Genomic DNA, 13572 nt, shown 5'->3' with positions numbered 1-13572 from the left:
ATATTATGTTAACTAATAGACTAGAATAATTATGGATTGGGAGGAGAGTGCAAGCAGGCCCAATCTAAGATCTGGGGCCCAATCTAAGCAAAAGCTTTGGGTGAAGAGGGTGGTAGATAAAGGAAGAATGGGTAATGAAACCTATGACAGTTGATTTACCTGGGACGAAGTTTTCACTTGGAAGGGTAGTGATAGAAGATGGTGATTAGGTAAGATGGTACCGTGTGGCGGTATACTTGAACCTATGAGGTACCTCCATCTTACGAGTTCTCACTTTTGGTTTCTAGATCTCACAACATCAGGCTTGACTTCATGATTTGTGAGATTTGCTGAGTCTCCAGTGACCTATTGGGGAGAAAATAGAGGCTTTTCCTAGATAATTGATGTAGTTCCATCTCCTGAGGAACTGTAGTCTTAAAAATAGCAGTCTCCAGTATTAAATTGAGCCTTATGGTTTCTTTTGGCAGAACGGTCTCAGGTTGACCAGCTGCTGAATATTTCTTTAAGGGAGGAAGAACTAAGCAAATCATTGCAGTGCATGGATAACAACCTTCTGCAAGCCCGTGCAGCGCTTCAGACAGCTTATGTTGAAGTTCAGAGGCTACTTATGCTCAAGCAGCAGGTAACAGCAGATGGAACATTTAGTGAAAATTTATCGTCTCTGAAGTTGGATTTCAAAATACTTAACAAAATACTTTATTTTTAGATAACTATGGAGATGAGTGCACTGAGGACCCATAGAATACAGATTCTACAGGGATTACAAGGTATTTGGAGAGAATCTGATGGGTTGTGTCCTCTGTAGCTTACTTTTTTGTTCTCTATAGAGGGGAATTAAAGTAATCATGAAAATTCATATGATTTCTCTCATGTCTCCTTGGTTTCATCCTTCTACAGAAAGGCCTGTGAGACTGTACATCCCAAAAATACTTAGCAGCAGAGACAGTATGTTACAGAAGGAGGCTTGGGTTAAGAATCAAAAGACCTGGGTTCAAATCTTGGCTCTTTCATTAGTACCTATGTGACTTTGGATAAATCACTTAAAATCTGAAAACTTGTAATATTAATGCCTGTTCTGTCTGTATCCTTGGTGGTTGTATAGATTATACGAAAATCTATTTGGAAGAATAATGAGAGACTTGAAAATTCTCTTGTAATCTTTAAAAATATAAATTGGCTCAGAAGCGAGTGACTTGTCAGATACATTTTTGCATTTGTATGTATGTATGTGTATTTCCCATTCTAGAAACATACGAACCTTCTGAGCGCCCAGACCAGGTTCCCTGTAGCCTTACACGAGAACAAAGGAACAGTAGATCTCAAACGTCTGCCGATGCCATGCTGCTGCCTACTCCCTTTTTCCCAGTTTTTCTGGAGCCTCCATCTTCCCATGTGTCGCCATCATCCACTGGAGTACCTTTCCAAGTAACCACATCTCCTGCTTTCCAAGCCCATGGCATGGTTCCTGCTCCAGACTCATCGGTTCAGATTAAACAAGAACCCATGTCCCCTGGGCAAGACGAAAATGTGAATGCTGTGTCACAAGGCTCTGCTTGCAATGCCTCCAAGGAATTACTGCAAGCTGATAGTACGTAAACTTTTCTCTGGGTTAAGGGCAACCCTGTAGTGGGTCTAGGGCAATTTTATAACAGTGATGTAAAGTCGTACTTGCCCGTTAAAACTAAAGTTATTACAGTTAATTTTTCTTGAAGTGTCCTTCATTCAGGAGGATTATTTAAGTAACTTTAAGTAACATTTCTCTGATTTTGTCTAATCTAGGATTACTAAGTTGACTTTGTATTAGCACCTAAAAGGTTCCATTTATTAGGATTGGTGCAGAATTGTTTTTCGTGAGATAAATTTGTTTATCTCACATTGATTGAAGTTGTTCAGTTTTCTTGATAAGATATATCCTCTGAATTTCTTAGCTCTTACCTGTCTTTATCATCTAAAGTACAAACCAGGATTAATATAAGCTTGAGAGGCAGGTGGCCATGATGAAAGACAGAGGGCTTGGGGGTTTGGAATCACCTAATAGGAACTTGGGTGGTTTTGAGAAGTAGCCAGGGTTTTTACTCTTTTTATAAAATAACACTCACCTGGTTACCATTTGAGAATAACTTCTAAGCTATTTAAAATCTTATCTGAAGTTTGCATAACCACATGGTGTGCTATATTGGAAATTAAGTAAAAAGTAAGCAAACTGGCATTGTGTGAATTGAGCAAAAACAAAAAGTCTGAAGAATTACCCTGGATTTTGCTACCTGTTGCAACAGCAATCTAGATATGTATATTATCTTTTTCATATTGAATTTTGTTACTTTTACATGGATAGTATTTAGTGTTTTTTTAAAAACTAGTAATGAAGCATTATAGTGACTTTTTTTTTTTTTTTTTTTTTTGGTGAGGAAGATGAGCCGTGAACTAACATCTGTTGCCAATCCTCCTCTTTTTGCTGAGGAAGATTGGCCGTGGGCTAACATCTGTGCCCATCTTCCTCTACTTTATATGGGACACTGCCACAGCATGGCTTGACAAGTGGTGCGTAGGTCCAAGCCTGAGATCTGAGTCTGCGAATCCCCAGGCTGCCGAAGCAGAGCACGCGAACTTAACCACTACGCCACCGGGCCGGCCCCTATAGTGACTTTTTAAGCTAATATTTTAAAAAATAGCTTTTATTAAGTTTCTTTTTCTGATTGCAAAAGTAATTCATGTTCATTGTAAAAAATTGGAAAACTATAAAAATATAGATGTTATTTGGTTATATGTTATTTCAGTCTTTCTTAGATCATAAATGTTTGTATGTTTATGTGTAGACTTTATACAAAGGACAAATTATAGTCTGTTATAAACTGACTTTTTTCCACTTAATATATCATGACAATTTTCATGTATCCTAAAAATAATTCATCTAAAATATTTTAATTTTACTAATTGTATAATATTTGAGAAGTTGCATAATAATCTGGATATACAATAATTTATATAATCTTTGAATGTTTAGGTTTTTTTCCTTTTTTTAGTATTCTCTATAACACTATATTGTATGTCTTTGGGTATGTCTGTGATCATTTCATCAGTTTAAATTCTAAGTCAAAGAAAACATATTTTTAAGTCAGCTGACTTTTAAATTGGATGATGTACAGGTAAAATGCATAATGAATAAACTTCTAAGAAATAAAGGTAAGAGCAGTTTAGCTAAGTAGACACTTAAGAATCTACGAAGAATAAAATACAGTGTTAAATATGTGGACATTTCAAATAAGAAGGAAAGAAAAAAGATCGATAGACACAATCCCTGCCCATAAGGAGCTTTTGTAGGGTATAAGGCATGCATGTTATTTGTGAGATTAATACAAGGCAAAGTGTAGTACGTGCTGTAACAGGAATTTGTGTAGGTTATCTGAAGCTGAGGGATGAGATAACAGCTTTAACAGTGATGGTTTAGTTAACATATCATTGAAATGTCATTATTTGGCAGAGATTCAATCAGTGGTAAATAATTGCAGTTTATGACTATAAATAGCAGATAGAAAAAAAGATGCAATATTTTTTTTCTCCTCAATTCAGGAGAGATCAGTGACAATTGTCCAGTTTATCCAGGTATCGCTGCAACATTGTCCTTATCAGAGCTAACAGAAAGTTTCCATGAGCCTAGCCAAGAACTGAAGTTTTCCTTGGAGCAAGGAAATACCAGAAACAGAGAAAACATTCCCTCTTCCCAATCAGCTGGTCTTCCTAGCATAAATAAAGAAGATGAAGAGCCAACCAAAGGCAACAGTGGATCTGAAGCCTGTACTAGTTCTTTCCCAAGATTGTCTTTTGCTTCAGAAACCCCTTTAGAGAAGGAGCCCCACTCTCCAGCTGACCAACCTGAACAACAGGCAGAGTCCACTCTGACATCAGCTGAAACTAGGGGAAGCAAGAAAAAGAAGAAACTTAGGAAGAAGAAAACTCTACGGGCTGCCCATGTTCCTGAGAACAGTGACACTGAACAGGATGTATTTACTGCTAAACCCATAAGGAAAGTAAAAACTGGCAGGTCAGCTAAAGGGGGGAAAGTAACAACGTCCACCTGGGAAGATAGCAGAACTGGCCCAGAACAAGAGAGTGTCAGAGATGAGCCAGAGAGTGACTCGTCTCTGGAAGTGCTAGAAATTCCTAATCCTCAGTTAGAAGTAGTAGCTATTGATTCTTCTGAATCTGGAGAAGAGAAACCAGACAGCCCATCTAAAAAGGATATTTGGAACTCCACAGAGCAAAATTCAATAGAAACTTCTCGTTCTGGTTGTGATGAAGTGAGCTCTACCAGTGAGATTGGCACGCGCTATAAGGATGGCATCCCTGTAAGGTAAGGATGTGGTATTGTTCCAGTCAGAGCAGCTTTCATTACCATTCTTCTTTTCTTAAAAAAAACAGAACTTTTTGTTATGAGTCAGAATTTTTAAAAGAATCAAATTTATAGAAAATTAGTATGGATTATGGATATGGAAGAATGAAATCTTGGCGGTAGAGATTTTCTGCTTTCTCATTTGTATTGTAAATATTTACTATACTTTTATTTCCTTTCATATTTGAAATTTCAGATGGAAAACTGATCTCTTATATCATTGTTACTTTACCCATTATTTAGAACAATCCTTTGAGTCAGGAAAATATAAGTTTTGCTACCTGTCCTGTTCACACAGATGGTAAGAAGACTTTTGCTATTGTTTTGTAGTGTGGCAGAAACTCAGACTGTGATCTCCTCCATAAAAGGATCGAAGAACTCTTCAGGTATTTTTTGTTCAATTTCATTTAAGTTAATTACAGAAAAAAAAGGCTAGAGCCAGGGTTTAAATCTACTTAACTATGCTTGTAGAATGTGGGGTGGGGAGTTATCACCAGGAAGATAGCTTTGACCAGCAATTATGGTATCCCTAAAGCCTCAGATCCTGGCTTTTCATTTTCTTACTTCCGTCTCTCTTGTCTGGCTCTCTTATCTGCTCAACAAATTAGTATTAAAGTATCGCTGGCTCCAGGGGTTTTTGCTTTGAGAAGGAACTGCTTAAAATATAATGCCTTGCTCAGTGAAATAACTGGCAGCAGAGGAGACTAGATGTGGAGAGATATTTGGTACCTTACAGGTATCACTCAGAAACTCATTATATAAATATTTGTCTTTTCCCTAAGGGAAGGGCCTTCCTTCCCTGCCGTCTCTTAATTATGAAATCTTCATAATGAAGATCATTAATGAAGAATGTGGTGTTTTGCTAGGGGAACTAGGTTTTAAGGAGAATCCAGGGACCACTTTATTGTGTAATGGTTTTAATTTTTGACTATCTTTTCAGACCCAGGCAACACATTTCTGAAACATATTCTTGTTTTCTAGAAATATCTTCAGAGCCAGGAGATGACGATGAGCCCACAGAAGGGAGCTTTGAGGGGCACCAAGCTGCAGTGAATGCAATTCAGATATTTGGGAACTTACTGTATACCTGTTCAGCAGATAAAACTGTCCGAGCTTATAATCTGGTTGTAAGTTGATATATCTATTTGAATGTTTATGGTTGGTTGCAGGTTTTAGAAACTCCAACTCGCACTTTCTTGAACAATAGGGGAACTTATTTGCTGTCCAGAGGTGAAGTGGGCTTTAGACTAACTTTAGATACAGTTGATCCAGTGGCTCAGCAGGGTCACTGGGGACTTAATTTCTTTCTTTCTCCACTCTGCCTCCTCTGGTATCACCTCTTCCTAAAGCTAGTTCTCCTATTGCTCACAGATAGATGCCAGGAGCCACTGAGGTTTCTTTTCCCTCCCACCACCAAAAAAGGGTCCTGTGCTTTACTCCCTGAACAATAACTTGACAAAGGGAGATGGGATTTCAACAATTGGCTTGGGCTCTCAGGTCCCAGCCCTGGAGTTGGTGATGAGGTTAGTCGCATAGCTGCTACGTAGTAGAGAAGGGTTGGAATGAATATTGGGGAAGTATTAGAGGAGGCATTTCCCTTGACAGTTGATTACTTGTCCAGGTTATTAAGGAGAGCACAGTCTTCCACTACCCCACACTTAGTATAATCTGATGCTTATTACTCTTAATTTTCATAGAATGAACTTTTGAGTTTTGAATTTGGTACATGTCAAACTAATTCTGTTTATCAACGATAGCCAGGAAACTTTAGGAACACTATGTTGTCTGAAGAAACAACCATGAAAGTATTTGAAATTGCTGAAAATCTTTGAAAATCAAAAGGTTAGATGATGGACCAAGAAAATGTGTTGGCCATAGGCAGCAGGTGTATAGATTAACTTTTGCCTAACGATGTGAGGGGCAACAGGGATGACTGAAGAAAGGAAGCAGTGGTACCAGGAAGTAAAAGTATAAGATTTGGGAGATTGGCTCTAACTCTAATTGCAACGTGTGTGTGTCTGTATGCGTGTTTGTGTATATATATACATTCTAAATAGATCTTAGTATGTGTGCAGAGATAACATTTAGGATGTTCCCTTATGAAACCACACGCCTGGACCACTAGGACCTGTGATGGCACCTGACAGTCTTTGAATATTGTGGAGCATTCTCACAAGCTACTTATCAAATGCGGGAACTTATCTGGGTAATTAGCTACAGTTTGGATATGCTAGATCTTTGGTCCATATGTTGGAGAGCCTTGCCCTAGGCATTAATTAAAATTCTGATCTATCTTGTAGCAAATCGCCCTAAGTACTTTTCGGTATGGCTCAGCTAACGTATATTTGCAGGTAGTGCACTACATGTGACTGTTTGCTGGGCATTCAGTGAACAGATATTTACTGAACACCTTTTGTGTGTCAGGCACTATTCTAGGCACTGAGGCTACAGCAGTGAACTACATGTTTTAGCATCTTTTTGTTGAGGAAATGCATTATGTAGTTCTTTTGTATTCACAAGTAATGACCTGATCTGTGCTTGACTTTAGAGTCGGAAGTGCGTTGGTGTCTTTGAGGGCCATACCTCCAAAGTGAATTGCCTCTTGGTTACTCAGACCTCTGGGAAGAATGCTGCCCTTTACACTGGTTCCAGTGATCACACCATTCGCTGTTATAATGTTAAGGTAAGTGGGTCCAAAGAAATCAAAAGTGATAATATTGAACTGCTTTGACTGTATTTACTCTGTACAGTGGAGACACTGAGACAGATGCTTCATTCTGCCCACTTTCTCTCTTTTGCTTTTGAACCTATTTTAGTACACTTGTATAACCCTTGGTAGAAATGAGGCTTATGAGAAATGAGTGTTTTCTGTCTCTCTCTACCAGTATTTTTTTGTTTACTACTATTAAAAATAGTAGTAAACGAGGGGCCGGCCCGGTGGCGCAAGCGGTTAAGTGCGCGTGCTCTGCTGCGGCGGCCCGGGGTTCGCTGGTTCGGATCCTGGGCGCGCACCGACACACTGCTTGGTAAGCCATGCTGTGGCGGCGTCCCATATAAAGTGGAGGAAGATGGGCACCGATGTTAGCCCAGGGCCGTCTTCCTCAGCAAAAAAAAGAGGAGGATTGGCGGATGTTAGCTCAGGGCTGATCTCCTCACAAAAAAAAAAAAAAAAAAAAATAGTAGTAAACGAAATCTTGATCTTTCCCACAAATATTACTGTTGATTTTTATTTTCACATCATATGCCAAAATTAACCCTAGATAGAAAAGAGAGTAAAATGTTTAAATTTTTTAAACTTGAAAACTTAGAAGTGGATATCTCTTCTGAGAAAGAATTTTCTTTTTTTTTATTTTTTATAATTTTATTTATTTATTTATTTTCCCCACCAAAGCCCCAGTAGATAGTTGTATGTCATAGTTGCACATTCTAGTTGCTGTATGTGGGACGCGGCCTCAGCATGGCCGGAGAAGCGGTACGTCAGTGCATGCCCGGGATCCGAACCCAGGCCGCCAACAGCGGAGCGCGCGCACTTAACCGCTAAGCCACGGGGCCGGCCCCTGAGAAAGAATTTTCTAACTCTAAATGCATTGAAAGAGATGAGAAAAATTTGTTTGCATTAAAAAAAATATGTATATTCTTAATTTCTTTAAAAGACTTAACTATTTGAAGCAAAATTTATAGTACTAAATCATTAGGTTTTTAACATATAGATGGAATATGTGTGATAACAGGAACACACAGGAGGGGGAGGAGATGGAGTTGTGCTGGTACAGGTTCTTATATTTTATTGGGAGTAGGTCAGTATTAGCTTGAACTAGATTGTTATAATTTAAAGAGGTTAAATCCCTAGAGTGCTGGTTCACAACTTCAGCATGCATCAGATTGACCTGGAGAGCTTGTTAAGATATGTATGTGAAATGTGTACCACTGGACCCTCCTCTGAGAGTTTCTGATTCAGTAGTTTTGGGATAGGGCCCAAGAATGTACATTTCTAATATGTAATACTGATGCTGCTGGTCTGGGGGCCACACTCTGAGAACAACTGCCCTAGAGCAACCACTAAAAGAATAATGCAAAGAAATAGAGCTAAAAACTTCAATAGAGGAGTTCAAATGGCACACTAAAAAAATATTTGTTTAGTAGAAATCAAGGCAGAAAAGGAAGAGCAGAGAAATGAAAATGAAACAAATAGAAAGCAAATAGCAAATTGGAGACCCGGATCTAACCATATTTAATAATTATATTAAATGTGAATTAACACTAAAATCAAAAGGCAGAGATTGACTAGGTAAAGAAGAAACAACAAAATCTGTGCTGTCTATGAGACATGCACTTTAAATTCAGAGACATAAGTAGGTTGAAAATAAAAGAATGGAAGAAGATGTACTGTGCAAATAGTAACAAAAAGCTGAAGTGGTTCTGTTACTATCAGGCAAATAGACTTTAAGACAAGGGTGGTATTCCATAATGATAAAAGGGTCAGTATAGCAGGATATAATTATAAATATAGTAATATAACAATTATAACAATGTAATAAGATATAAGTTATAAATAAATGTACCTAATAACAAAGCTCCAAAATACATGAAGAAAAACTGATAGAAGTACAAGGAGAAATAGACAAATCCACAAGTATAGTTGGAGACTTCAACACCTCTCTCTATATAATTGATAGACTACTAGACAGAAAATCATCAAGGATATAGAAGAACTGGACAACACCACTGATGAACAAGATCTAATTAACATTTATAGAATCCTCCACCCCAAAGAGCAGAATACACATTCTTTTCAAGTGCACATGGAACATTCACCAGGATAGACCATATGCTGGGACATAAAATAAGTCTCAATGAGAATCTCAAAAGGATTGAAATCATTTAGAGTATATTCTCCAACCACAGTGGAATTTATTTAGAAATCAAGAACAGAAAGAAATCTGGGAAATCCCCAAATATGGGGAAATGAAATAGCATGCTTCTAAGTTACCCATGATTCAAAGAGATCACAAGGGAAATTAGAAAATATTTCAAACTAAATGAAAATGAGAATACAACTTACCATTTGTAGGATGCAGCTAATGTATTACTGAAAGGGAAATTTATAGTGTTTAAATGCTTATATTAGAAAAACAGAAAGGTTTAAAATCAATTAGGTTTCTAAGAAATTAGAAAAAGCAGAAAAAGTTAAACCCAAAATAAGTAAAAGAAAGGAAATAATAAAGAGCAGAATGGACATCAACAGTATATAAAACTGATAAAGAATAGGGAAAAATCAGTGAGAACAAAAGCTAGTTCTTTGAAAAGATAAATAAAATAGATAAACTTGTAGCTAAATTGATCAAAAAAGAGAGAAGACACAAATTTCCAATATCCAGAATGAAAGAAGGAACCTTATAGCAGCATTATTCATTTTAGTAAAATAATAGAAACAATTAACACATCCATCAACTGGTAGATAGATTAAAGGCGGTGCATAAAATAAAGGTGGAATGTAAAAGATAGAATAATGCTAGCAACAAAAAGGCACAAACCATTGCTGCATGTAGCAAGATGGATGGACCTCAAAAACATGCTTTGTAAGAAGCCGGATGTAAAAGACTACATACTGTATGTTCTCTTTATATGACAGTCTAGAAAAGGCAAAACTATCAGGGTTGCTTGGATGGCAGTGGGAATTGACTGAAAGAGGATAAAGGTAACTATTTGGAGTGGTGAAAACATTCTGAAAGTTGATTGTGGTAATAGTTGCATGACTGTATACTTTACCAAACTTAAGGAAATGTATATTTTTACATGGTGAATTTTATTAGGTAGAAATAATAGTTCAAAAAGCTGTTAAAAAATTGTAAACAAATTTTGTCAAGAGAATAGTCTTAAGTAAAAAGAGGGAAAAATAGTTGTAACATAGGATAAACATGGGGTTAATATTGTGTTGTAAGGAGCTTACCCCTTTGAGAAGAGAAATTCTAAAATCCCTATACATAAATTGGGAAAAGACAGAAACAAATTCCTTAAAAAGAGGAAATACAGATAACTATTTGAAAATAATAGAGTCTTGCCAATAAGTGGAAATTAAAACAAAAGTTCAGTACCATTTTGATTTATAAAATTAGCAAAAACTTTTAAAAGATTTCTCAGTATTTTTAAGGGTTCTAACTGAGTAGTATTTGGCATAGTGAGACTGTACAGTGAAAAAAATTCTTAGCCAGTTTTTCAAATTGAGGTATAACTTTAGTAAAGTACACAAATTTTAAATATACAGTTGGATGAATTTTTACATGGGTATACATTTGTGTAACCACCACCAAGATCAAATATAGACCATTTCCATCCCCCTGAATCTTCCCTCATACACCTTCCAGTCACCACCCCCCTCAAAGAATACCATTATTCTGAGTTCTGTCGTTATAGATTATTTTAGTCTGTGCTTGAACTTCATGTGAATAAACCATACTACTTGTATTTTTTCATGCCTAACTTTATCTCACCATAATGTCTGAAATTAATGTATATTGTTGCATGTACTAATAGTTCTTTTTTATTACTATATAGTATTCAATTTCACCTATAAAATTACAAAAGGATTTCACCTGAGTTAACCAGAGACAACATGAAATTTTAACATTTGGTTATATTTATTGTCTTTTTCTTTATTTTACAATTTGATACGTGGCATTTATATTTGTAATTCTGTGGGGGAAATTGAATAGTTTAAAAGACTGACTCTTTTAGGTATGAAAGAAGGTTGGGAGAAGAGATCAAAGGCTTTGACAGCTACAGCTTTTGTCATCCTACCCACAGCTTGTCCCATCCTACCCACTTACAACCATCTTGACTTTAACTTCTGTATCCAAGCCTGTTCAAAAGCTTCACTTGGGCCTTTAGTCACTTAGTTTCATTCAGCAGCAAATCTTGAGCACTTACTGTGTTACTGGCCCTATTCTAGGTTGTGGGTAATTAGATTTGCTAGTATAACCCAGTTCTGGAAATTCATGGAAATAACTTCTTGAAGGTCAAAGCAAACTCTTATTTAACCTGGATATGTATCAAAATTACTAAAGAAATTTTTAAAAATATACATATTCCAGAGCCTACTGAATTAGAATCTCAGAGATTGGGGTGAACTTGGAGTTCTATATATTTTTAAAGTTTCTTGGGTAATTTTGGACCAACTAACCTGGCAGTGGTTTGAAGGATGCGTTTGGGAGCTATTGAATTAGAGAATCAGTTGTAGAAAAGCACATATTTGCTTAATGCAGTTATCCAGTATGCACCTATAATCTTCATTTTCCTTTTTAGATGTCAAATGCAGCTTTAATTTGGCTACTCAATTTAAGAGGCTAAGACCCAATTCATAGTGCCCTTTGAAGAATTTCTATATTCCAAATTAGAAACATGGGTAACATTATTAGAATTTTTATTTGTCTTTGATATTATGTACAGCTTGAGTGTCTTTGGCCACATATTTCAAAGGAGAAAAAAATCTAAGATAGTCTTCTACAAAATAGAGGATGCTACATTTTCTTCCTCATAACAATCATTTCACACTCTGCTTTCAGAAGAATTGTTTTCACATTTTATTCGCCTGTTAACCACTGCTGATTAGGTGTTGTGTACTTTTTATTAGACACGAGAATGTGTGGAGCAGTTACAGCTGGAAGACCGGGTTCTCTGCCTCCACAGTAGATGGCGAATTCTCTATGCAGGATTGGCAAATGGCACTGTGGTCACCTTCAACATAAAGGTTAGTGGTTGGGGAGAGAAGGCTGAATTCCCATGCCACTTGAAAATAATGTGAGTGTGTGTGGGAAGAAGTAGAAGGCAGACATTTTCCTGTTTTCTTGTGTGAGAAAGCAACAGAATTAGCTGCTATTCAAAAACTGTTGTCTCCTGGTATAAGTGAAACAAGATCCTGCATTCTGTCTGCTCAGGCCCAAGTGTGCCAGGACTAAAATGTAACTCTACTAAATTAAACCAAGCTTGACGATTTGGGGCCAAATAATGAGTCACAAGTTAAACTGGTCTATCTCATTTTAAGAATGACACCATGAAAAATGAGCTTAAATTCCTTGGAGTATGACATTGATGTGGTTTAGGGTTTCATGAGGGTAGCCTCTTCTGTGAAGTGGACTAAGTCAAAGGTTTGCCTTCATGCCCGTGTGGACTCATTCTTTCCTAACCCTAAGATAAATTCATTTATTGAACAAACCTTTATTGAGCATGTGTATGTGCTAGGCCCCAGGATAAGGTTTAGGAAATGAGTAGGGACCGGTTCTTGATGGCCCCGTGTGCTTTGTTAATGTAATTGGACTGCCTCTTGTAGGCTTTAAAGTATGAGCAACATGGTCCAAATTGTAATTTAGAAAAAGTCACTCTGGAGTTGATGAGATTGGAAAATACTGGTATCATTAGAGGCAGGGAGACCATTTAGGAGGCTTTGTAATGGAAGCTGACATGAAAGGTTAGACTAAGGATGAGGAGAAGAGAATGGATAAAAGATGTAATCTCAGAGGTGGAAGTGATAGGTTTGGTTACTAATTAGTTGTAGCCTGTAGCCCAAGGTCATCTGGTCATCTTTTAACCGCATGTTAGAATGTTTACTATGTTATGCCCAGTTACAGTATCATTCACGTGTTTAGTGAGTACCTCCTATCTCTCCTTCCACATGCTAGCTGGAACTACTTATAAGGGATGCAATAAAATATGTTATGGTTTCTTTTTTTTTTTTTATTTTTTTATTTTTTTTTAATTTTTTCCCCCAAAGCCCCAGTAGATAGTTGTATGTCATAGCTGGACATCCTTCTAGTTGCTGTATGTGGGATGCGGCCTCAGCATGGCCGGAGAAGCGGTGCGTTGGTGCACGCCCAGGATCCGAACCCGGGCCGCCAGCAGCGGAGTGCGTGCACTTAACCGCTAAGCCGTGGGGCCGGCCCTATGTTATGGTTTCTGCCTTTAAGAAGCTTAAAATCAAGTTAGAAGAAATCTAGTATGTATATAAATTAAGTGCCAAGTTATTTGATTCGCTTGGTACGAATAGATCACAGAAGAGTAAATAGTGAAGGTTTTTGCATTCCAGTTGCCAAGTGCTAACAGCCTAGATTAGATTTGGTTAGGGCAATAAAAATGAAGAAGAAGCAATAAATTTAAAATATTTTAAAGGATAGGGCCGGCCCCGTGGC

The 13572-nt window shown here is 37.2% G+C and overlaps 1 protein-coding gene across 3 annotated transcripts in view; it reads left to right on the top strand.

The window, feature by feature from the left end:
• The window catches only part of ZNF106 (zinc finger protein 106), a 63263-nt gene that overhangs the window by 39056 nt on the left and 10635 nt on the right, over positions 1–13572 (top strand). For all 3 annotated transcript variants that reach the window (XM_058541344.1, XM_058541346.1, XM_058541345.1), the window contains 8 exons: positions 468–622; positions 707–767; positions 1247–1588; positions 3571–4351; positions 4721–4776; positions 5372–5517; positions 6939–7073; positions 12021–12137. In XM_058541344.1, coding sequence (XP_058397327.1) covers positions 468–622; positions 707–767; positions 1247–1588; positions 3571–4351; positions 4721–4776; positions 5372–5517; positions 6939–7073; positions 12021–12137 — 1793 coding nt within the window. The remainder of the gene's footprint in view (positions 1–467; positions 623–706; positions 768–1246; positions 1589–3570; positions 4352–4720; positions 4777–5371; positions 5518–6938; positions 7074–12020; positions 12138–13572) is intronic.

The sequence above is a fragment of the Diceros bicornis genome, chromosome 5 (genome assembly GCF_020826845.1).
Source record: "Diceros bicornis minor isolate mBicDic1 chromosome 5, mDicBic1.mat.cur, whole genome shotgun sequence".
Lineage (NCBI taxonomy): Eukaryota > Metazoa > Chordata > Mammalia > Perissodactyla > Rhinocerotidae > Diceros > Diceros bicornis.
This window is presented reverse-complemented; position numbering and strand designations above follow the sequence as displayed.